A 24,059-nucleotide genomic window follows, 5' to 3' on the forward strand; every position below is an offset into this window, starting at 1 on the left:
TTTAGGAAGCAACGCTTGGTTACATGGTTGCAAATCTGTTCATAGAATAGAACTGTAATATAGGAACTTTCAAAGCTGAATGCCCAAAGAGCTTTGAGGACAGTAAAAGATTCACTTTTTCGCTTCACTGCGTCCTCCAACAAGTTCCAGTTGTGCTACAGTAGACATAAACCCCTGCACCGCAGAATGATAAATTTACTGTTAGTTCTAAAAATTGAGATTCTTTAGTCTCGAATATAGATCTTGGTAAATTAGGAAAGATATGTACCCATATGTTCATCTCTGTGACAGAAGCCTCAACAAAAGCCTAGCTAGCCACACTCCACTGCTCCCACTGCCTGGCTGAGGCTAACCCCAGAGAACCACTAAAGCCGATGGAAAGAAAACACAATTAAGTAATCGCTGTGCGAATTGGTTAATTTTTCCAAGGTGGACAATTACTTTTATGAGCTATACGACAAATACGGATGCAACATCATATGAAAATACTGTATTGCAAACCACAAGATGGTCAACTCACTATCTGTTCTTAAGAACTGTATGTTATGTGTCACTTGTTTTCTACTGACTAGTTGAAAAACAAACAAGGAGGGTAACATCATCTTTGCTGCTGGTGCACATACTTTTCATGAATGTCATTGTCGTACCTAATTTCATCACCTCGGACCATGCAAATATCACTTTGTCCAGTCTGAACAAACAATTTTCAGGTGCTTAGAAGGTTTGTTTTTCATCACTCTGCAGTAGGAGGGAAAAGATGTTATCCATATTTACTCATTTTAGTGCATTTCTTTTTTTTTACACTAAAAGGTAGCCAGCGTGGTTCTAAAAGTTAGCAATCCATATTGTTCAGGCATGCGCCTGCATCATATGCCTACAACTACAAAGACTGAGCCACAGTTCTTCTGTTTTGATGTGGACGCCAACCTACCTATTCTACTTCACCACATCAGCTTGCAGAAATGTCAATGAAAATGCTTACCTCTCACCAATCTCTTTCCCAGCCAGAGACTTGAATTGAAAGAGCTGCAGCAGAACACTTCCAAATAAAATTCCTGCACCCATCCAGGATTCAGGGATGACTTCTGGCATGAGCAATGGCCAACAACAAAAAGAGAGAGGGTAAACAGAAGAAGCGCGCAGCTGCAAGGCAGACAGAATCTAATTTCCCAAAAATCTAACATCTAATGCTCATTCAAACCCATCTTTATGCTTTATACTCCCAGACAGTTGCGTTCTGATGGAACAAGAAAAATTAAGATTACCTTATTTAAAGTGTGAAGCCTAACAGTTCCTGCAAATCTTCTACCAAGCCTTGATGAATAAAGCGTTCAAATGAGCAATAGATGTTTTTAGTTCGGACCACCGATTTACAAATGTAACTTCGATAGATTCACAGGATTGAACAACACGGACTTTCTTTTTTAGCCTTTCGATTAGTGTTATGTCCAACTAAGTGTTTGCCCTGAAGAAGTCCCTCTGTTGTGGGATGAAACGCGTTGGCTGTGTCCTCATTTGTCATAAATTTGAAACAAGCAATAAAAGAAAGAATACAAAGAATATACATGGCATCTTGATGCTTTCTTTGGGACAATCTTTGTTGTTGAATTACTTTTGAATGAGTTATTGGTATTGAGAATAATGTGATTTAAATGAAGAGTTTTCTATGTCAAACTAGCTAAATAGGCAGTGCTCCCGCTCCTACAACTTTTGCTTTTGGGGTGTTCCAAACAGTTGACCCTGGGAGTGAGCACGCTTTAAATAGGAACTATACAGTGTACCATAACCGGTTTTGCAATATAAAATGGGAAGGAAACTATCAAGTAGACCTATATGTGCTGGCAATACTAGACTAGAACAAGTAGATGTATTTGACTACTTGGGTATTCGAGTGTCCCCATCAGTACACTGGGATGCTCACATGGAGAAGGCAAAATTACACCAAATTGTCCATTGTAACCACATTAGCAAGATCCATAGCCACGCCAGATTGCTCCAGCACTAGAAATCTATAACAATAAGGTATTGGGGAGCATAATGTATGGTGTAGAGTTGTGGGGGACAGGAAATATAGCGCCGCTAATTGTTGTTGAAAACCGCTTTTTAAGATCATTAGTGGATTTATCCCAAAGCTCCCCAATGAAACGTTTGTACATGGATCTGGCATATAGAGAACTGATACATAAGGCGAATTATATATTGCTAATATTCTGGTTTAGACTATGGACTGTGGAGGAGCTTGAACCATACCGAGAGACTCTGCTAGATCTCTTGAGATTCCCCAAAGCATCAAAAATCAACTGGTTTATTGCCATACAGAAAATCTTGGGGAAGTTGGGCATGGATGTTTTTTGGACAAACCCGGGAAGTATGAGACGAATCTCAAGAGCAAGAATCAAGGAAGTGTTCTGGGAAACTATCTTAGCAAAGGATGTCATAGTCTCGGAATCTAGCCTGACCAAAGACTTTTTTTACATTTAAATGCTTCCTATCCTTCGAACCAAGTATTGAAGTATTGATGAAATTGTTCCCTCTTTTGCACGGAAGCCTTTTTTTGCAATTCTGTTATGAAACACTTCCTACCGAACTGTTTTGTTCAAAATAGTCGAGCAGTACTACTTTTGATGATCTCTGTCCGACATGCCGAGGAAGTCCTGAATCTATTGTCCATTTACTTTTTTTTTGCCCATCCTACTGGCTACTGAGGAAAAATTGGATTCTCCTGTTATGTACTCTAGTAGAACGTGGTCATTACTTAGAGGTGTTAAAAGCTCTGTGCACTGATACTAGACAACCCATTGTGTTTGGTCTTTCTAAATTTTGGCATGCACTTTGGATCAAGCGAAGGAAACTATGTTTTTGAAGCTTTCTGTTGCCCATAAGGAATGTCCTGCTCCGACCTTTTTTGTAATTGTTTAAGATCTTGAATCTATTGGCTCTGTAACCCAGCACATTAAGCACTTTAATTCTGATCAATCAGACTTGTTATTGGCTGCTATCGCACGTTGCACTTTTTTCCTATGGAGTTTTAAAATGTGTAAATTGTGTAATTGTCTTAGTAACTTTTTATATTGCTATCTCATTATTGTTGTACATTTTGGTTTCTGTTGTGCTGTATACTTTTCAGGATCCTTGTGATCGTAATAAAGTTACTGACTGACTGCAATATTAAATGATGTAAACCGTCAGCTAATGGTTCAACAAGGCCTTATATAAGAAAAGGAAAGCTTTAAGAATTCTAGAAAATAAATGGAGACACTCTCCTCTCCACCACTAACCTCAAATGTCTCTGAAATGCAGGGTCCCTATACAAAAGACATATTTTGTGAGAATTCTAATCACTTTAGATTCTTTCTGGACTCGGCTAAGAACAGACCGAAACAATTGTTAGATCTTGTCAAAACTACCAACAACGCCTCCACTTCCACATACATCAAATTTGAAGACCCACAAACTAAAGCAGAAGTGTTACCATAGTTCTTCGACTCCAAAGTAAAATTGCTTCTACGTCAAGATGTCCACCCTGCCCCTCTACTGATGTGCAAATCAAAGAAAGTTGGCAAATATTTAAAATCATAATGAAGAAAGATTTACTCAAAATCATCACGAACACCAAACCCTCAAACCACGTTCTAGGTCTAATCCCTGGTAACAGTGCTAAAGACCCTTATACTCACATGCTCCCCACTGGACAAAATTATTGAATCCCTCCCTCAACCAAGGAACATTGTCGGATTACGTCAGAACTGGACAAATTCATGCTTTCCTCAAAAAACCTCTGCAGATACTAAAGACCTCAACAACTACCGCCCAATCTTCAACCTGCCATTCCTCGCAAAAAATCTTTGAAAGGTTTGTACAGGGGCAACTCGCTCTACACTTCAAAGATAAAATACCCTAGATGATTACTAATCAGGTTTCAATCAGGGCTACAGCACAGAAATAACTTTACTGCAGGTTGTTGATGATGCACTTTGAATCCTAGATCCAGGCAATTCCTGCCTCCTGATTCTTCCCAACCTATTGTCAGTCTTTGACACTGTTAGCTACCACACACGTTCCTAGACACGCTCAAAATCAAATATCCATTGATGGTGTGGTCCTTAAGTGATGCAAATCATTCCTCATAAGCAGATTGTAGAGGACACAAATTGATGACTGTCGCTGAACACACTGCATGGTGGTTGAGCAAGAGGTTCGTCAATGGTCTATCCTTGCCCCGACCGTGTTCATCCTGAACATCAAGCCACTTCGAGTCCTCCTTAAGAAAGCAGGGATTTTCTATCATCAATATGCTGATGACACATAACTATAACCAAAGGTCTCCTCGCCAAACAACATTTTGCACCTCCCCATCACCCTAAACTCTGTTAAAAACAGGATGACATCATCTAAAACTGAACTGTTCCAAAACTGAATTCCTCCTCATTACCCCTTTGATATCAACAGTTATGTTACAATCCTGGATGGGCACAGTCAACATCCTCAACAGTAACCCCACCATTGTTGACAGTCACAAATCACCATTGTTGACAGTCACAAATCTCTAGGAGTTATCCAAGGCAAATAGCTCAACTTGCAGTCTCAAAACATCACCATGGCAGGAAATGTGCACTATCTTTTTATTGCATTTAATTATAAAGTTTTGTATAGCGCGAACAAAACCCAAGAGGGGTGCCTTGTCTGGGAATCCGACTCTACATTCCAGAGCAAGATCTGAAATGTAGTCCTCACACATTAGTGCTCTACCGAAACAACTATTGTAACTCTCTATTGACTGGTCTCCCGAAAACCAATCCATACCCCTGAAATCGATTCTACATTTGGCAGCATGCTTTTTCTAAGTCTACAGCACCGAAAGGAATGACCACATCACACCTATGCTGGTCTCTGTCCGCTGGTTCCCCATTTAAGCCAGGGCTGTATACAAGACTGTTTGCATCACCCACAAGGCCATACACACATCCACTCAACATTACCTGGAGAACATCAAGTTTCAAGGAGGTCCTAGAGAATTATGAAACACAGAAGCATTATTGCAAGAACACCCCCCCTCCCCCCAACCCGAACCTTTCTAAAAGAATGCCTCCTGGCACAATCCTTCTTGGGGACCGCAACTAACATTTGTATCTCACTAAAGCCAAACCTACCCACCACCCCCTTGCAGGCGACTTTCAAAACCCTCCTCCTTCAACGATATTTTAGCTAAGACATTGCAGCTACTCCCTGTCATTGAGAACATGTTCTCTCACCTAAACAGAACTGAAAGTCCTCCTCCTTCATTCAAAAATATTTTAGCTAAAACATTAGAGCTAACCCTCCCCTTTGAGAACATATTCATCTATTTGCCCAGAACACTACCACCACTTCATCAGTCTCTTACAACCATGTTTACTGCTGTATATACCCATTATACAACTTGTTTCCTTTTTCTGTAACGACTTGCTATTTTGTCATTCTAGAGCTTATTTAACTATATTTGGTCATTCTTGAATCCTCTGTAACTAGCCATGTAACAAGATATGTTGAATGTAAAGCGCTTTGGCACATTTGAGTAATGTTCGTGCTAAATAAAAACGCATCAATAAATAAATACACCACAACCATCAGAGGTGTAGCATGGTCAGTAAGATGGGTGGGGTGAGTTGCAGATTTCCCAACAATCATGATGGCATATAATGTTAAAATACATTAGACAACAAGCAGGGCGCACAAGAAGGGCTTAAGGGGCAGTGAAAAGGGAGAGGTACGCGGAAGGATCGGGGTACTAAATAAGTGAAAATAACACAATAATTGTTTAAATAACCAACTTTTTGAAGACTTTCAAAATATAGAGGAGGCAATGTGCGTGGGATTTTTGTCTTTGTGTATGAAAAAAGTCCGGGTGAAACCCGATATACACCTCACAATACCCGACTGAAAGCCTCTCTACCAAATGATTTACCAAAATATATATTTATTAGGGGGTGTAACACCCCCGAAGCTACGCCCCTGACAACCATACACCTTCCAGCCACAGGCAGTGTTTCAAAACATGTCCATTTGGGCGTTAGCCACAGAAAAGTGGACCACGCCTAGTATCACCCCTTCACTCCATTAACGTGGGCGGCAGTAACCAAGTGTCTGCTCGGATCAATGTTTCCTGACAGACCCGCAACTGATTGCACCTTCGGTCACCCTTCAATACGTCCTACACGCTCCAAACCGGGAAGTTCCAGCTGACCGGCGTTTGTCAGCTTTGAACAGTGTTTATACACCACAGAGGCACGTGCACGTATCACAGCCAATGAACACTTAGGATTCTAGTGCAGCGCTCTAGGACTGGTTGTGGTACAATCAACGCTCCAATCCTAGGTCACATTGCACATTGCGATCTCTTCCACTCCCTGACGATTTAGGGAATGTGTACAGAATATGTTCAGCTATAGGATTGGTTGTCATGCGACCCGGAAGTAGTGAAATTACGGGCAAATGTCGTCCGTAAAAAGATCAATAATGGGAAACGGACGTTTGGGCGAATTTACGGACGGTCCTTGCAAGTGGTGGATGGGTGGTCTCCTTAGTTGGGCACTTTCTAAAGCGTGAGGAATGACTGGCATAAGTGGCGGATCCCCGGGGATTGAGATCTGGTTCCAACGTGGATTGGGTTGGTGGACGGAGAGTTATGGGCTCTCAGGTCCTGCAGATCCTGCGCCAGGGAGTGTGGGCCTCCCTGACAGGCGGATGGTTCTTCGACCCTCACCAGAGCACCTTCTCCAACTGCTTCCACCTCTATACTTGGATATTCTTGTTGACGTTTCCCTTCTTGCTCTACATGGTAAGTATCTTTTGGGCCTCGCCGGCTGTACCTTCCTAGATGTGTTTCTTTAATTTGTGTGTTGTGATGTGACCCAAGTAAATTGTTTTTTTACAATATCAACAGACACCGATTCTAAGATCTACTTACTCTATGCTGTCACATTCCAGCCTACACTCTCTTGTCCTGTGTGTTCTTCTGTGTGTTTATTTAATTTACTACTCGCTCTTGTTTTATCTAGTTGTTGGCCTCGTTTAGACTATTGAAATAATAATTCAATTTTTTTTAATAATCTGTATTCTCATCAGAAATTAAAGATTATTTTAAAGTTGGTGGCAATATTTTATTAACTGTAATATCCTGTTATCCTATGCATAATCTAGGTGTAAGCTTGTCCAACAACCCTTAAAAGTATCATCGTTTTTTCCACTTTTATTCTTTTAAGTTATCTTGTATATGCTTGCTGAGTTTGTCGGTTTTATTTGGTAGGGTGAGTGCAAAAATAAATCAGTAGTTTGATTTGTGGATGAAAGAGTGCAAGGATGAGTGACAGAGTGCTGATGTAAAGAGTTAATGAGTGCCTAAACTCACCAGTGGCTGAACAAGCACTTTAAGTTATAAACCAGACCTATTGGTATTGCTTGGTGTTTATTTTGAGCTTTTCAGGTATTGGGCTTCATTTGGTGATTGACAGTGGTAGAACCTTCAATCAGTTAAGATGTAGTTGAAACAATGCAGTTTAGTCACAGGGTATCCCTTAGGATGGTACCCCATTGGCTGGTACGGGTGATGAGCTTAGGGGATGATGTACCATGTGTGATTTTTAGTACAGAGATGTAGTAGGGTATTAAACCGAGGAACTTCTCCAACAGTCATCGTTGGATATGAATCAGATGGTCAAAGATATTGCTTGTATGGGTGTTAGGGTACCTTGCTCTTTCTCAAGCTTTAGGTAGGTCTCTGTGTTATAATAAACAATAAGATCCACCCTAAGGAGGTTTTGCGAGAAGAAAGGAAAACTACAATTTGAGTCATGTGCATTACCTACAATGGTGGGAAGCACATAGTGTTTCTTAAATACCCCGCACACACCAAAAGGGCCCTTGGTGGCATACTTCATCATAGGGGTCTTCCCGCCCGCTGCGGGATAGGGCGTGCTACGACCTACGTCTACGTGGGAGCACTTATGTCACAACTATGTGTGGTGTAGGAATGAGTGAAAAGGGTCAGGAGTGAATAGGAAAGTGAGTTTAAAAAAATACCGAGCTCTTGAGGATTAGAAAATTTTAATATTCCGTCGAGCCGATATTATTAAAACAGGTGAGTCGGCGGTATGTTGCTTCAATGTGAAATGCCTCCTGTGTGTGTCAACATGATTCGAAGCGTGCTGCTTCTTCTTCAGGACAAAGCTACTGATCCATTTTGCTCTCACAAGACAATGCTGAGAAATAAAAAAAAAATGATATATGTATGAGTAGATAATACTACGTGACAAACCAGACCGATTCGTCTTTAGTCATATATACAATACCCAAGGTATTTCCTAGTTGGCAATTTGTTTGTGGCTATAACAATGCCCCATGAGCCTTGCAGTGAGGGGAACCACGTACCAGTTTCGCACTACGATCTGGGACGTTGTTGTTGCTCAAGGTTCCACTCCTCGCGGCTACATCGACGGAGCCGCGAGGAGTGGAACCTTGAGCAGCAACAACATCCCAGATCGTAGTGCGATACTGTCACGTGGTTCCCCCCGGTTTTAAGGCTCATATAAGTGACAGTGCTTGAAAAAAGTTAATGAAAATGGAAAAAATACTTGATTCACAGTATTTTAAACATAACTGGTAATGTAATTATTCGCTTTAATGTTTTTTCATACTTTTATAAGAATTGTACCTATGACTTTTCTTGACAGTACATATTATGAATTGCATTGCTATTTTCATTTCTCATATTGGTAAATTTCTTGCATCAATGCTGCTTTAAATCAATGCCAATGTTTAATCCATTTCACACTTTCATTTTGTGACTAATCAAACCCAATTTGTGATTGTGCCCATATGTATAAATAAATACCCTAACTAAGTGCTAAATTATTTAAACATAAAGTGCTAGTGCTGAATACTATTAAAACCAACATTTCCTATCTCAGCCAGGGCAGTTTGTATTGACAAAATGTCATTTACCATATTATTTGAGCAACCCATGGCTAAAAAGGATATTGAGTGCAAATCACGGCATTGGCAAACAAAGCAAGTATATACGGAGAAGATTGTTAACTGTTAATGCAATTGATTCCCATGGTTGTAAACATAGACATAAATATATGTAAATAAATACATATAAATATCAATAAATACACAACTCAATTTGCTAAAATCATCAATTTGTACTAAAACCCCATAAAATTGCTTGGTTTTCAGACTGTTTTGCGGATTGATTGCACGAACAAGCAACATCATTGTATAAATATCATCTGTAAGACCAATATAAATACATAAATTACCCTTTATCGAAAACCCAGGCAAGATGGAAAATATAATTTAAAGAGCTCATAAAACGCCAGAATTTCTGAAATAGTAGACTTGTTTGTTGGGGTTTCATAAAAATGTGTACAGGTCCTCACTCGTATTAAGACCCCCTGGATATTTGGTATCTAATTCTAATATGAATTGAGTTTCCAGTCGTCTTAATTTAGCTTCCCTGTTTCCCCCTCTTTTTTCTAAGGTGATAGCATCCAACACGTAATATCGTAAACGAGCAAGATTACTTTCATGGAACTCTTTAAAGGGTCTGGCCACAGGGTAGCTTGGGTTGTTATTAGTGATTGTCCTTGTATGCTGTAAGATTATTTTATGCACCGCCAATTTGGTACTTCCAATGTATTTTAAATTGCAGCTACACTCTAAAACATAGACCACATATTCGGTTTTGCTGGTCAAATGTAGAGTAATAGGCCGTGGACTGTTAATATAAGCTGTGCAATATTCTGATTTATTAATTCCAAATTTGCAGGCCTTACAACTAGTGCATTTAAAAAAATACTTTCTTGCTGTGTGAGCCATGAACTCATCTCCTGGTCCTCAGGATTATTACGCACCAGGACATTCCCCATAGATGCAGTTTTCCTGTGTGTGATAGCTGGTTTTCTCAATAGGGATTGCTCAATAGTAGGATCATCTAGTATAATGGGCCAACTGCGTCTCACTATCCCCCTGATCTGTTTCTCCTGCCTAGAAAATTAAATAATGAGACGTGTGGGTTCATTCTGTATCCCCAAGGAATGAAACATTTCCTAGCTGACGTAACGGAAAGTTTCAATTCTATTAAGGATTCGGAGGCAAGGATTAGGCTTTTCTTTCTTCTATTTATTACATAGCAGCCTTAGAAAAACAACAATGAACAACCAAAAAGACTTCATTTCCCATGAAGTCTAAAGAGAAAACAACAATGCAATGCAGCAGTCCAATGACCAATCGGTCGCCTCCTGGGACCATAACAACCCCTGCTCTATCCTGGACGTCCTCTTTCTTCCTGCGACCAGGCCGACAGTCCGCATTCCTAATCCTGCTTCGACGACTCTGATCCTGCGGGCAGAAAAAGGAAGTCGTAACACCTGCCAGTTAAAGGTTTCCAGATCAGAATTCAAACAATATACAGCATCAGCAGTTTGACCAGGAAAACGCTTTACTTACGTCTGACGACGCATCCTGATGAACCCGGGTGGGTCAAGGAAAATCCTAAGGGTGGGCTAATCCTCGCCTCCGATTCCTTAATAGAATTGAAACTTTCCGTTACGTCAGCTAGGAAATTTTTCATTCTATATCAGGACCCGGAGGCGAGGATTAGGCTAGTTCAAAGCTTATCCACCACCAGGGACGCAATGGGGGGGACTGGCTTGAAATAAAACCTCTTGAAGGTTGAGTCAGAAAACCAGTCTGCCGCATTCATGATGTCCTCCAAGCGTGCTCCTAGCGTGAAAGCTTTTGAAGCCATCGCACCCCGAGCGGAGTGCACACCAAACACCTTAGTGTCGATACCAGCCTCCACCATCACCCAACGAACCCATCGTGTGATCGTCGGAGAGGAGACTGCTCGGAAACGCTTCCGTAAAGCAATCAAAAGCTGACGCTCTCCATGAGGACGAACGTCTGCGGTCATAGACTCATAAGCTCTGATGCACCGAACCACACAGAGTTGTGGACAGCCTGGGAAAGTGGGATAAGAAATAACTCGAGACTGGGTCTTGGTACGCCGGGACACATGAAAGGTAACGCCCTCCGGCGTGAAACATCGCCCTGTAACATCCAGGGCCCGAACATCGGAAACCCTTCTGCAAGACACTAAGCACAGCAACATGGCCAGCTTCAACGACAACTGCTTGCGTGAGAGATATTTGTTGCTGGGCCATGCGGACAAAAAACGTAAGACCTTATTAACATCCCAGAGGGCAGAATACCGTGGCTCTGGAGGGAGAGAAAGGCGAATGCCCCTAAGAAGCTTCCGCACCAGAGGATGATCATCCACCGGATGATCTGCAACCACCGAGTGTCCCGCTGAAATCGCTGAGCGGAACGTATTAATCGTTCTATAAGCCAACCCTTCTGAAGCCAGGGAAGCCAGAAAATTCAGGATGTGAACAACATCTGCCCCCACGGGATCCAGACTCCGTTGCAGACACCAACCCATCCATCGGTTCCAAGCCGATCGATACCTCTTGACGGTACCATCGGCCCAAGCCCTGGAAAGGAGTTCTGCAGCGTGGCGCGAAAGCCCAGGGACTTGCCATCGAGACCGGTAATCTGCCACGCCATCAAGGCCAAAGAGCCGCTCACTATCTGGGGGGGGGGGGGAGATGAGGCTCGCCCGACGGATTGAGCAGGAGATGAGGGAGCCGGGGTAGACGGATTGGAGAAGCCCAAGAAAGTTCCATCAGAACCGGAAACCAGGCTTGCACTTTCCAAATCGGGGTGATCAGTACCAGATCCGCCTCCTGTCGACGGACCTGCGTCGTCAGTCGCATGATCATAGCAAAGGGAGGGAATGCGTAACCCTGTTCCCGCGACCAATCTTGGAGAAAGGCATCGGTGGCTACCGCTCCCGGATCCGGCCGCCAACTGAAATACCGGGGAATCTGAAAATCCAGACGAGAGGCAAAGAGGTCGACAGAAAAGGTACCCCAATGGTTCTGCAGAGTGAGGAACACCGGTCGGAGAGATTCCACAAGCTGGAATCCCGAAGATGACGAGACTGCCAATCGGCCACCTGATTGGCTGACCCCGGTAAGTGCTCCGCAATCACCGACACTTGATTGGTCAGGCAGTACTCCCAAAAGTCTTTGGCCAAGTCTGCCAGGGCTTTGGAACGCGTTCCCCCCCCCCCCCCCCCCCCCAAACGATTGATGTAGCGAACCGCCGCCACATTGTCCATCTTGAGGAGGACACACGAGTGAGCCTTGTCCTTCGTCCAACAGCGCACTGCGAAAGAGCCGCCCATAAGCTCCAAACAATTGATGTGGAGAGAACCTTCCGCGGCGGACCGAGCTCCTCCTGCAGTAAGCTCGCCACAGCGTGCCCCCCAACCAGACCCGCTGGCATCGGACTCGATCACCAGATCGGGGCGAGAACCGAAAATGGCCCGGCCGTTCCATGCGTCCATGTGGGCGAGCCACCAATGAAGCTCGGCTCTGACTTCCTCTGAGAGCGGAACTGTCTGAGCATAGTTCAAACCCTGCGCTGGTGAAACGCCTTGAGACGCTGAAGGGCCCGAAAGTGCAGAGGGCCCGGAAAGATGGCCTGAATCGAAGCGGATAGGAGTCCGACCACTCTGGCAACACTGCGAAGCGAAACCTGCTGTTTCCGCAGCAGCTGCCGGATCTCGTGACGAATCTTCGTCATCTTCCTGGAAGGCAGACTTGACGTCGCAGCCACCGATCGATCACAAAACCGAGGAAAGTGATGGACCGAGTGGGTTGGAGACCAGACTTGGCTTGGTTTATGACAAACCCCAAAGACTGCAGCAGAAGTACCGCCGACCGCAGCTGGTGCAAAAGGGTCTGAGGACACTGATGAAGGAACAGCATATCGTCGAGGTAAACGATCATCCTGGTACCTTGCGCCCGCAACGCCTCCACCACCGGGTGCAACACCTTGGTGAAACACCAAGGGGCAGACGACAGCCCAAAGGGAAACAAGGTGAACTCGAAAATCTGGCCATCCCACCTGAACTGTAGGAACCGACGGTGAGGAGGGAAAATGGGAACCGCATCTTTGAGGTCCAAACGGACCATCCAGTCGCCGGGGCGCAACAGATCGCGGAGGAGGTGAATCCCCTCCATTTTGAAATGCTGGTAAACAAGCCATTCGTTGAACTCCCGAAGATTGATTACCGGATGCTGACCACCATCCTGTTTCTGAACCAGAAAAATATTGCTTATGAAGGCCCCGGGCTGGGGATGAGAATGGCAAATTGCTCCTTTGCGTAAGAGCTCCTGGAGCTCGAGACGAATCAAGGCGGCCTCGGTCCCCCGAGAACCTTATCGGGGCCGGAGGGGAAAGCTGGACGGGGGAACCGAAAAACTCTATGTGACATCCCTGTACCGTCTGTAGCACCCAAACGTCAAAGCCCGGCAATTGTCCAGAAACCGGGCTAACCTGCCCCCCAAACGATGACATGAGACAATTATAGAACTCACCGTGAGTGGCGGGGCCACCAGAGCCTCTCCCACCGTTACGCTGTCCTCAGCGTCGGGAACGGCCTCTGGTGGGGTAGAAACCCCCGAAGCGAGAGGCGTCCTGGTACTGCCCCCTCTGGGATGGTTGACCTCTGCCGGAGGCTGCTTGCGAAAACTGGCCAGCCGAGCGCCCCCTGCCATGACTGGCCCCTCCGAAAACCCGTGCATTGAAAATGCGTTTGACCGTGGACTGTGCCTTGTCCAGCGAATTAAAGGTGGACACAAACTTGCCCAGTTCTTTAACAAAAGGATCTCCGCAGAGACCACCCTGCGCCACTGGGCCTGCTTCGGAGGTCGCCAACTCCCCCAGTTTGGGGTCCAATTTGATAAGCGACCGGCGCCGTTCAGTACAAATTGCGCAATTCGCATTCCCTAAGAAAATAATGGCTCGCTGAGCCCAACTGGATAAGGTGTCGGGGGAAATGAGGGCGCCCGAGACCTTGGCGTCCTCAGCCATATCAAATATTTTTACCAAGGGACCCGCGATATCCAATAATTTATCCTGGCAGGCGCGTCAGGATCTATCGATGCCCTTTTTCGGGTCGTTGATAAACTTGGTCAGATAAGTGGTCATCTTGGCATCAATTTCGGGGGTTACCGCCACCTTCCCCTCAAGGGAGGGGCGCGGGCACTCGGATCGCAGGCGTGCTCGGACTTCCTGATCGAGAGGTTTCCGTAGGCGCGCCGCCACATACTTGGCCACTTTATCGCCGGGGACCCACTGCGAAGAACGAGGGTGCAACAGCTCCTCCGGGTCCAGAAGATCCGACGGCATTCCCCCCTGGGATGCTGAAGACTGGGGGCGTTCCACCGAACCCGAGGGAGAGGGACGCCATGACCTGTCCTGGTCGGAGTCGCCGTCTGACGCGCCCTGGGAATCCTCTGAAAGGGGAGAAGAAGGCATGGGATCAGGGACACCAACAGGTGGAAGGTCAGCTGGGGCAGGATCTGCCGGCAAGGACTGGGTCTGGGCGTCCTAAAAAGCCTGGCGAAGTCGTTCAAAAGCACCAGAATCAACTCTGTCGGAACGGGTGCGCTTACGCGGAATCTCCGGAAGAGGAGCGGGGCTCAACTTCGAAGGTAAGGAACCAGACGGTCCTGGAGTGCCTTCCCTCGCAGGGAGGGGTTCAAGGAGCTTAACTAGGTCATCCAACCTCTTCTCCAATCGAGCCACCGCCTCGGAGACCGCCTTCACAATGGAGGAATCCACTGCGTCGCAGAACTCATCGGACAGCGGAAAAAACTGTGATTCCTCCTCCTCGTAATAGTTATCAAACTCCTCCATGGCGCACCAGGATGAGGCTGAGGATACGAGGTAAGTAGAAATAATGGTGGCCACCCACCAGGTAAGAGGGAATTGGGTCGTGGGAGATTCCCCAAGTAATAGACTGGGGGCCTGAATCAAAGCCCCTCCCCCCGTCACAGACAGAGGACAGCGGGACCCCACAGGCAACTGGGCTCCCAAAAGCACACCCAACGCCCTTATTTCAAATGCGGGCCTAACTGTAAGCCTGGGCACGGTGTGCAGTGAATAACGGGACAGTCCTACCCCAAACCGGCACAGGCACGAGCTAACTCGGGACGCCGGCAGAGGCGCTCGGCAACGGCCGTTAAATAACTGCGCAAGCTCCGCTCGTGCCCCACAGACAGCTCCGCGCCGGAAGGAGATCCAGGGGATGCGCGCCCTCTCGCGATCGGCGGACCGCCGCGCTCCCTGCCGGTAAGCGAAAACTCGTTGTGCGGACGCGTAGGAGCGGGCCGAACGCTCCCGCGAACACGGAGCTCAGGCTCCGATCGGAATTTCACGGCCAAAACGGCCAAAACGACACCGCGCTACCTATGCGCCACACGGAGCCGAACGCCCCTACCAAAGTAAACAGCACCAACTGCTACAAGCAATAAAGAAGAGCCAACAAGCAAGCGGAGCAAAACTCCCACCAAGTAAACGTCAACAGTGGCCCCCCCCCCCAACCGCCAGCAACGCGACAGAAGGTAAGAGCACTTAGCTGAGGGAGGCTGCTAGCAGCGAAGAAAGAGGACGTCCAGGATAGAGCAGAGGTTGTTATGGTCCCAGGAGGCACCTGATTGGTCATTGGACTGCCGCATTGCATTGTTGTTTTCTCTTTAGACTTCATGGGAAACAAAGTCTTTTTGGTTGTTCATTGTTGTTTTTCTAAGGCTGCTATGTAATAAATAGAAGAAAGAAAAGCCTATCCTCGCCTCCGGGTCCTGACATAGAATTACTAGATGTTGCCTCCAGCTTACCTCTGTATGTTAATAACTTATCTCTGGGCTACTGTTTAGATTTTGCCATGGCTCTATCAACTATTTTATTCTTATATCCTCTTTCCAAAAATCTGGCCTTGCTCTCATTTTTTATTTATTTTCACATTCTGTCTCATTACTGCAAATTCTTCGTATTCTCAGCATTTCCCCGTTGAGATTATCAGGTGATGGGGGTGAGCACTCGATGCATGTAGTAGCGTATTGCCCGCCGTCTCTTTTCGGTACAGGGTGGTGGATATGGCATTATTGTTGATAGTGATTTGTACATCCAAAAAGGTTACACACTCCTCACTTATGCATGATGTGAACCTTAAATTGATATCATTGATTTTTCTGTGCCGTGCCATATTATGAAAAAATTATCTATGTATCTTAGCCAACAAATTATGTTTTTCTGACAAACATGATCATATTGCTTCTTAAGGACCAGTTCCTCCCACCATCCCATGAACAAGCATGCGTAGCTGGGGGAGAAGCTGGCCCCCATCGCCACCTCCTATACCTGCTGATATACCGGATTCTTAAAAAGGAACAGATTATTATTCAGACAAAACGTTAATAGTTCAATAATCATTCTGTTATGTTGAACATATTGAATCGGTCTACAAGATAAAAAATGCTCAATAGCCCTTATTCCATCTCCATTTCGTATACAGGTATACAGGGACGATTCATCAGGTGCTATCATGCGATATCCTTTTTGCCATTGTATGCTTTTAATTTTTCGCAAAAAGTCACTGGTGTCCTGTACATAGGAATCTAAGTCACGGACATGTTCCTGCAGAAAAGTCGATGTAACGTGACATATTTTCAAATGGTCCATCACATGCCGAAATAATCCGTCTTCCTGGTGGCTTGTGTCTGTCCTTGTGTACCTTAGGGATGAAATATATCTTCGGAATGGTAGGATGCTCTTTTCTAAGGTATTTGTATTCATTGGAACTTAGCATGCCCAAATATTTCCATGCCAATAATTTTGTCACATAGAAATCCTGTGTGCTTTTGAATTTTTGGAAGGCGCTTTTTCTATAGCACTCTGTGTTGTTAAATTGCCCCAGTGCCTCAATCATGTATTCTTTTAGAGGCTAAAGGACAATGTTTCCGCCCTTGTCCGAGTTCCTAATAACCATCTTTATCTTTTTTGAGTTTCTCCATCAATTGTCCATATTTCCTTTCGTGACCTGAAATTTTCCTTTTGTTTTTGTTATTAATATTAAGCTTTTTGATTTGAGCCACAATTTGGTCATGGAAAATGTCTATGGAATCTCTTGGCATTACAGGGGTAAATTTTGATTTTTCCTTAAAATTTGTAATAGGTTTGCTGCTAGTTTCCGTATCAAGGATTCCACTGTCCTGTGAGTCATTGAGATAGTCATAATGCGTTTCGTCTTCTAATGTGGCAGTGCTTTCCTTCTCCAGGTTTTGTAAATCCCTCAGCACATTAAAATCCGCAGCTGTCAGATTGGGCATGCTAGTAATATTTATTGCAGTTGTACTGGCCATTTTTCCTTTATTTGCCATTTGCAACTGATGATACTTCTTCAATTTGAGTTTCCTAATGAACCTGTAGATAATCGGCTCTTGTTTGCGTGTAGTTGAAATCCGTCTCTGGACAATATGAAAGGCCAAGGGAAAGCAATTGTTGTTCAGCAGCACTTAAATCGATGTTGGATAAATTAATGATGGTATTGGCATTAATAGATGTTTCCTCAGTTTTCCTTGTCATATTCAGTTGTGCTTCCAAGTTCCCGTCCCCTTGCTTAACTCTAGGAGCTCGCGCCTTCTTGCTGCTTTTCTCTTCTTTCTCCTTCTTTTGGTCCTTCGTTTTTTGTCGCTACATTCCTAGGGTGCAGTGTTTCCCTCCGACTGCGTCTGACATATTCCGATTCCTCTCCCAATGTTGGTTTGCAGGAATTCTGAGTAGCACAATTTCTTTGACCCTCCGTTTCAGACTCGCTTTCCAGTGCTGAACTTGGGTCTGAAGTTGAGGTTGCTCCGGCCAGGGACTGACCCATGCTCTCTGGTTGGCCCTTGTGTCCTTCTGTTTTCTGTTGCCATTCTAAAAGTGTCAAACTTGCGTGCAAAAGTGAAAATTTGCCCATTGGCATAGTCTTCCTTGTCCCTCCTAAATTTGTATGCTTTCCTTTGTTTGATTTTGTCCTCCTCCTTATTTAATCTGCTCGTCATTTCCTCCATAGAATTTCTGCTTCTGCTGGGAATCATTATGCGCCTTGATTTCCTCATTCAGATTGTCGATTTTCTGCTGGATGTCACGTCTGTCACGATCTGCATAATTTACTAATGTAGCCACAAGTTTGCGTGAGGATTCCAGATTGCATTGTGCCCATTCCACCGTCATCTCGGGGTTTGGTGTTTCATAACTTGGGGCAGTCATTATGCGTAAGCCTCTAGGAATCCTTCCCACGTCACGGTACTTTTGCAAAGATTTTGATTCCCACCACTTCGACATTTCTTGGCGCATAAGTTTCTCTAATGCCCGAAATTTTTCTTTCAGGCTCCTCAATCCACTACTTGCTTCTTCATTGGCACTTCCATTAGCATCCAACTGTTCTGGAGTGGTTTCTGAAAACATTTCCTCTGCCGCGGATTCGTGATCCCTTAGCGCTGCAGCGGACATGTTTGGCGGTTATTATTGTACTCGTTTAGTCGATTACTGTTGCAGTATCTGTCACAGCCTTGTATAGTACTGCTGTTGATATAATCCCGACAGCACACCTCCCCACCTGCTATAATGCTACGATATTGTGTACCTTGTCGATGAGTCTTCGGTCCCAGTGCAGCCACCTCACTCCGCCTCACTCATCTGAGCTACCGCCGTGCTCTGCCTGAGCCGTTCCTCCTCCAGGTACCGATGCATAGCAGCAGGGGACTTCCGTGTATCCGTTTTTCCAGCACAAATAGAATGCTTCCGGTTTCCAGTCCTGCTGAAGCCTCAGTGATGCACGGTTCCACCGGATGCTTGATTCCCTTACCATGGAGCAGTCACTCGGGGAGGGGGGTCCACTTAATCCGGAGGAAATCGACCCGGGTATTATGGCAATTGCTCGCTTTCGCTTTGTTGCTTCTTTTCGCCAACAAACGAGAGTGTACCCAAATATGTGCAATTTTGATAATTTACCGCTCAAAACAGCCTCGCCATTATGCGTTTCGGCAGTTGCCTGCCTTGATCACATGACAGCGTAAGGAATTCAGATAGCCATTTTTAAAGTGACAGTGCTTGAAAAAAGTGAATGAAATTGGAAAAATACTAGATTCGAATTATTTTTCAAACTTTTATAAGAATTGTACCTATGACTTTTCTTGACCAAACAAATTATGAATTCCATTGCTATTTTCATTTCTCATATTGGTAAATTTATATATATGAGAGATGAAGAGAGGTAGATAGATATAGAGACATAGATTCATAGATATAGAGAGAGGTAGATATAGAGAGAGAGAGAGCTAGAATTATAGATAGCTAGATATATATAACCTACTGGCAGTCGCCAGTAGGTAGTTATAGTTAGGACCTATTTTCCATAGGAAATCCGCAACATTCTATTTGGAATAACATTGGCGCCGATTGATGAATCTTTGCGAAAGTATCCAAACTTTTGGCCAACTCCGGTCCGCTCCTATCCTGAATATTTCACGGTGATTCGTCAAGCGGGGGCCGAGAAAAAAGGGGGGTCCCAAAACGCGTTTTCCCAACGCATTTTCCCATAGGACCTGTTGACGCAGCTACAGCCCGAAGTGCTAAACGGAATGACACCAAATTTGGCAAAGAGGTAGTCCTCAGTTCAGACTCGTGCCTTTTGCTTAAATGGTGTAAATCCGTTCAGTAGTTCCTGAGAAAATCAAAAGTAAAATCACATATATATCTGGGCGGAGCCTAACCACACATCTCATCGTGAGATCTGATTGGCTGTCAGCACTTCATCCAAGAAGTGTTGGCAGCCATCTTGGGACCAATATACATGATAGCACCTCATTAAAAAGCATTGCAGTTAATAGAAGGTTTTAAGACTTTAGTTACATTATAAATCATTTGTTGATGGTACCATACTCATTTTAGGAATTGTGGTGTGTTCTAAGGTGATTTTACCATGTGAAAAAGCCTTCTGCTGTGATATCCTGAATCATGTTTGAGAGCAAACTATTTTCTCATGCTTTTCCCACAGAGGTTTGGAAGGTGATCTATAAGCTAAACTGAGAGCATATTTTCTGTAAATTCACATTATCCTTCTCAGTCATGTGAGAATGAAGTCTGACATTCTCAGTAAAACATGTCAGTTGATTCCTTTGTGTTCTACTGCAGCTTCCCAGAGTGTTCTAAAGAACAACTAGAGCGCTAACAGTCCTACTTATGACAAACGTATGGCACACCTGAAGCCATCTTGGTTGGAATAAAGTGGTAACTCTTAAAACATTTAATTTAAAAAGGAACAAAATGAGGGGGTTCATTTTGCCATAGAAAATATGATTAGTGCTGCAGAAAGAAAAATTAGGGCACATTTTAAGTGACTTCTCAAATCCTCTTCTATTTCATTAAAAAATTCTGACATGCAGACTGAAACATGCACTTTCAAAACCAGCAGCAGACTTCCCTGGTGAGCAGTAGCTTTACTACAGTGATCTAATAAGCAACTAGAGTGCTAACATTCTGAATTTATGGCAAATGTGTGACACATCTGAATGCCTTCTTGACGGAATCAAAGTAAAAAACTTGAAGTGTTTCCTACTGAGGAGACTGTAGTAAATGAGGAAATTAGGAAACATCATAACAAATAAGTCTCCCAAAATGGCCACCAGACACCAAAGAGCCCACATGTAGCCCAAATATCACCCAGATGTAGCCCAAGTATAGCCCAATGACAGAATGTCCCAGAGTGTTCTAACGAACAACTAGAGCGCTAACAGTCTTACTTATGACAAAAGTATGGCACACCTGAAGCCATCTTGATTTGGAATAAAGTGGTAACACTTAAAACATTTAATTTACAAAGGAACAAAATGAGGGGGTTCATTTTGACATAGAAATTGATTATTTCTACAGAAAGAAAAATTAGGGCACATTTTGACTTCTCAAATCCTCTTCTATTTCATAAACAAATTCTGACATGCAGACTGAAACATGCACTTTGAATACCAGCAGCAGACTTCCCTGGCGAGCAGTAGTTTTACTACAGTGATCTAATGAGCAACTAGAGTGCTAACATTCAGAATTTATGGCAACTGTGTGACACATCTGAATGCCTTCTTGATGGAACCAAAATAAAAAACTGAAAGTATTCCCACTGAGGAGACTGCAGTAAATGAGGAAATTAGGAAACTTCATAACAAATAAATCTCCCAAGATGGCCACCAGAGACAAAAGAGCCCAAATGCAGCACAAATATCACCCAGATGTAGCCCACATGTAGCCCAATGACTGAAGTGTGCAAAACACTTATTTTTTGTGTATTTGCAGTTTTATATAGTGCAGACTTGGCAGGTATTGGAGTGCTTTACATGAGCATTGGTTACATCACACAAGATCAAATTCATTTTGGTTGTAGACCTGGGGAGACTAAGTGATTTGACCAGAATCACAGAATGTTGAGCTGAAGCAGAAACTCCAACCTGGTTCCCCAGTTGCAAAGTCTGCAGCTCTGGAAGTAACACCACATCCTCTCCCCTAGGTGCAACATTTAATCAAGTGGTCAACTGGATAAAAAAACAAAGATTACAAATAATGTAAAAGTTCTTTGTCGCTATTTGAAAACTCAAAAAATATGTCCTCATTTTAGTTTTTTAGAGCACTAACCATAATTTTGATGCAAATAAGACCCTCTCATATATGTAATTTCTAAAGGAAATACTCTAGGTATTAGTTTTGATTACATCAAGATGACGTCAGGCGTTCCACACTTTTGTAATAAATATAGAATGTTAGCAATCTAGTTGTTCATTGGGATACTGTTGAGAGGCAGAGGCCAGGGGCACGGACTCTGAAAATTGAAGGCAGGTAGCAGAGTGCAGAGGCAACAATTTGACCACACTGGGCAGGCAGGAAGGGCAGTGGCAGCACAACAGACTATGGAGGGCAGTGGAAAGGGGGGCAGAGGCAACAAACCAACAATACAGGACTGGCAAGAGAGGCTGTGGCAATATAATAGACCATTGTGGGCAGAAGAAAGAGGCAGTGGTAGTACAACCATACATGCCAACAGAACCGTTTCAGCCAGGAAACGTCCAATGTTTTTAAGCTCAAATGGGCTTTATTTGATCTGTCTCCTGTATACAATCTCCTCTTTTTCAATGTAAGTCAAAGGGGAAAATCAATAGCCCAGTTTTTTTCAAAATCTCCCTCTTACCAAGTTCAAAATGTTCGCAAGTATGGTACATTGGATCGTGGTAGGCAGGAGGAATTGGGGTAGGGACATGGACTCGGATAACAGAGGACAGGAGGGACATGGAGAGGTGTACCAAACTGACCCTACAGGGCAGGCATCAGTGTTTCATTTGTAAAAAACCAATGAAATTCCGCCGTTATAGTTAGTTCAGATAACTATAACTCGCGCGCCCGCAATCCTCTGCTCATGACGTCACATATTACATCACTCATGACATGGTCAGTGGCATCACTGATGACATCATCCTTGTGATAGAGTGGCGGTCGCGCGAGTTATAGTTATCTGAACTAACTATAACGGTGGAATTTCATTGGTTTTGTACGAGTGAAATATCCACCTAACTATAACATGTGTGAAACCTATGGTTTTTTAAGTGAATATATATATATATATATATATATATATATATATATATATATATATATATATATATATCAAAATGTTTCTTCGAATAACGATGCACTCTCAGGAGTCCATTGCATCCACAGGTATTTATTTCAGACAATCGCTACGCGTTTCGACACAGAGTGTCTTGATCACACGATCTCAATGGAAAATCATGACGTGTATATATTAACAAACATAGAGAAAGCACTTCCTGTTAGGTATACATTTTCGCCACGTTAGTCGGCATCCATCTTAAACTAGTTTGCATATAATGAAATGCATCACTGTTTCTTTGGTTTGCGAGTCTCTAGAAAAAGAAAATTGATTCTAGCAGTGGTATAACATGTATTTCATACTCATACATGATGTGATTGTTTAAAAACTGTTGATGTTCAACATTTGAATAAAACACAAAAAATCATACAACATTGCTATATGGTTGGTACGATCGCACATTGATCAAATCTATGCATTGTGCTCGTAAACTGCAAGTGCAGAAAAATCATTCATCAGCCGAAAGAAAATTCTTAAGATTAATACTGACAGTTACTGACAGTTGTATGAACTCGTATTTGTCTTTTGTCGATTGTCAATAAAGTTTATAGACAAAAGAATGAAAAAATATTTCTATATAGCGCGACAAGTGTCAAACTATTGCAAGACTCCATTTGTTTTTTAAGTGCAAACCAGTATTGTGCTTGCAGGCTATTGTAGCAGAATAGATGGAATGCATCTTGAGGCATACTATAATATATGCGATCTAGTGTCCAAAATATTCAGCGTTAGTAGAGTCTAAACGTAGCTTGAAAAGGCAAGTGCCCAACAAAAGCTTACTTATTATTGAGAAAAAGAAAAAGGTGAGATGGATCGTTTAAAACTGAACGCCACAGTGGCTATGATCCAGGCCTTTAGACGTGGTTCAAGTTAATAAATTCCAGGTAAGTGCATATGAGCGTATAAACTAGTATCAGAAAAAAGTGCTATACATAATCAGACGTGTTTTTACTTCTCTTTGACGGTGAGTGCCCAGATGATTCTGACGAAGGAAAAGGGTAGGGTGCCCGTGAAAATTGTGCCCGCAAGTGCCAGTGAAGGGTCCCTTCCTTTCCTCCTGAAATTCAACAAGAAAAAAATATAGGTTAAAAACACATTATATACAATATAGATATGAAGTATTCGTTGTATTAATCACAAAAATTGTTTCTGTACATACAAATTCATATTTAACACAGTTAGTAACCTAGAGATGGGGGGGGGGGTGAAAGGAAATTTCTAATCTTCCTGTAAATGACTTGCTAGTTCTTCATCAAGATTGTGCCCCCCCGGGAATCTGGTTTCTAATTCTATGATCCATTTCGATTCTGTCTTCCTAAGGGCTGCCTCTCTGTTTCCGCCCCTCTTGCTTGTGTTCACCTGTTCAATAGCAAAAAATCTCAGAAGGGAGTTATTCGATTGATGTTTG

At 43.6% G+C, this 24,059-nt stretch overlaps 1 protein-coding gene across 2 annotated transcripts in view; it reads left to right on the forward strand.

Moving 5' to 3' along the window:
• Positions 1-6,424: 6,424 nt before the first annotated feature.
• PCNX3 (pecanex 3) overlaps positions 6,425-24,059 on the forward strand; it is a 682,255-nt gene continuing 664,620 nt past the window's right edge. The window contains exon 1 of one of the 2 annotated variants that reach the window (XM_085625837.1): positions 6,425-6,817. In XM_085625837.1, coding sequence (XP_085481963.1) covers positions 6,665-6,817 — 153 coding nt within the window. In that variant the 5' untranslated portion in view covers positions 6,425-6,664. The remainder of the gene's footprint in view (positions 6,818-24,059) is intronic. The other variant, XM_085625836.1, reaches the window with a different exon arrangement.

Source organism: Triturus cristatus, chromosome 9 (genome assembly GCF_964204655.1).
Source record: "Triturus cristatus chromosome 9, aTriCri1.1, whole genome shotgun sequence".
Lineage (NCBI taxonomy): Eukaryota > Metazoa > Chordata > Amphibia > Caudata > Salamandridae > Triturus > Triturus cristatus.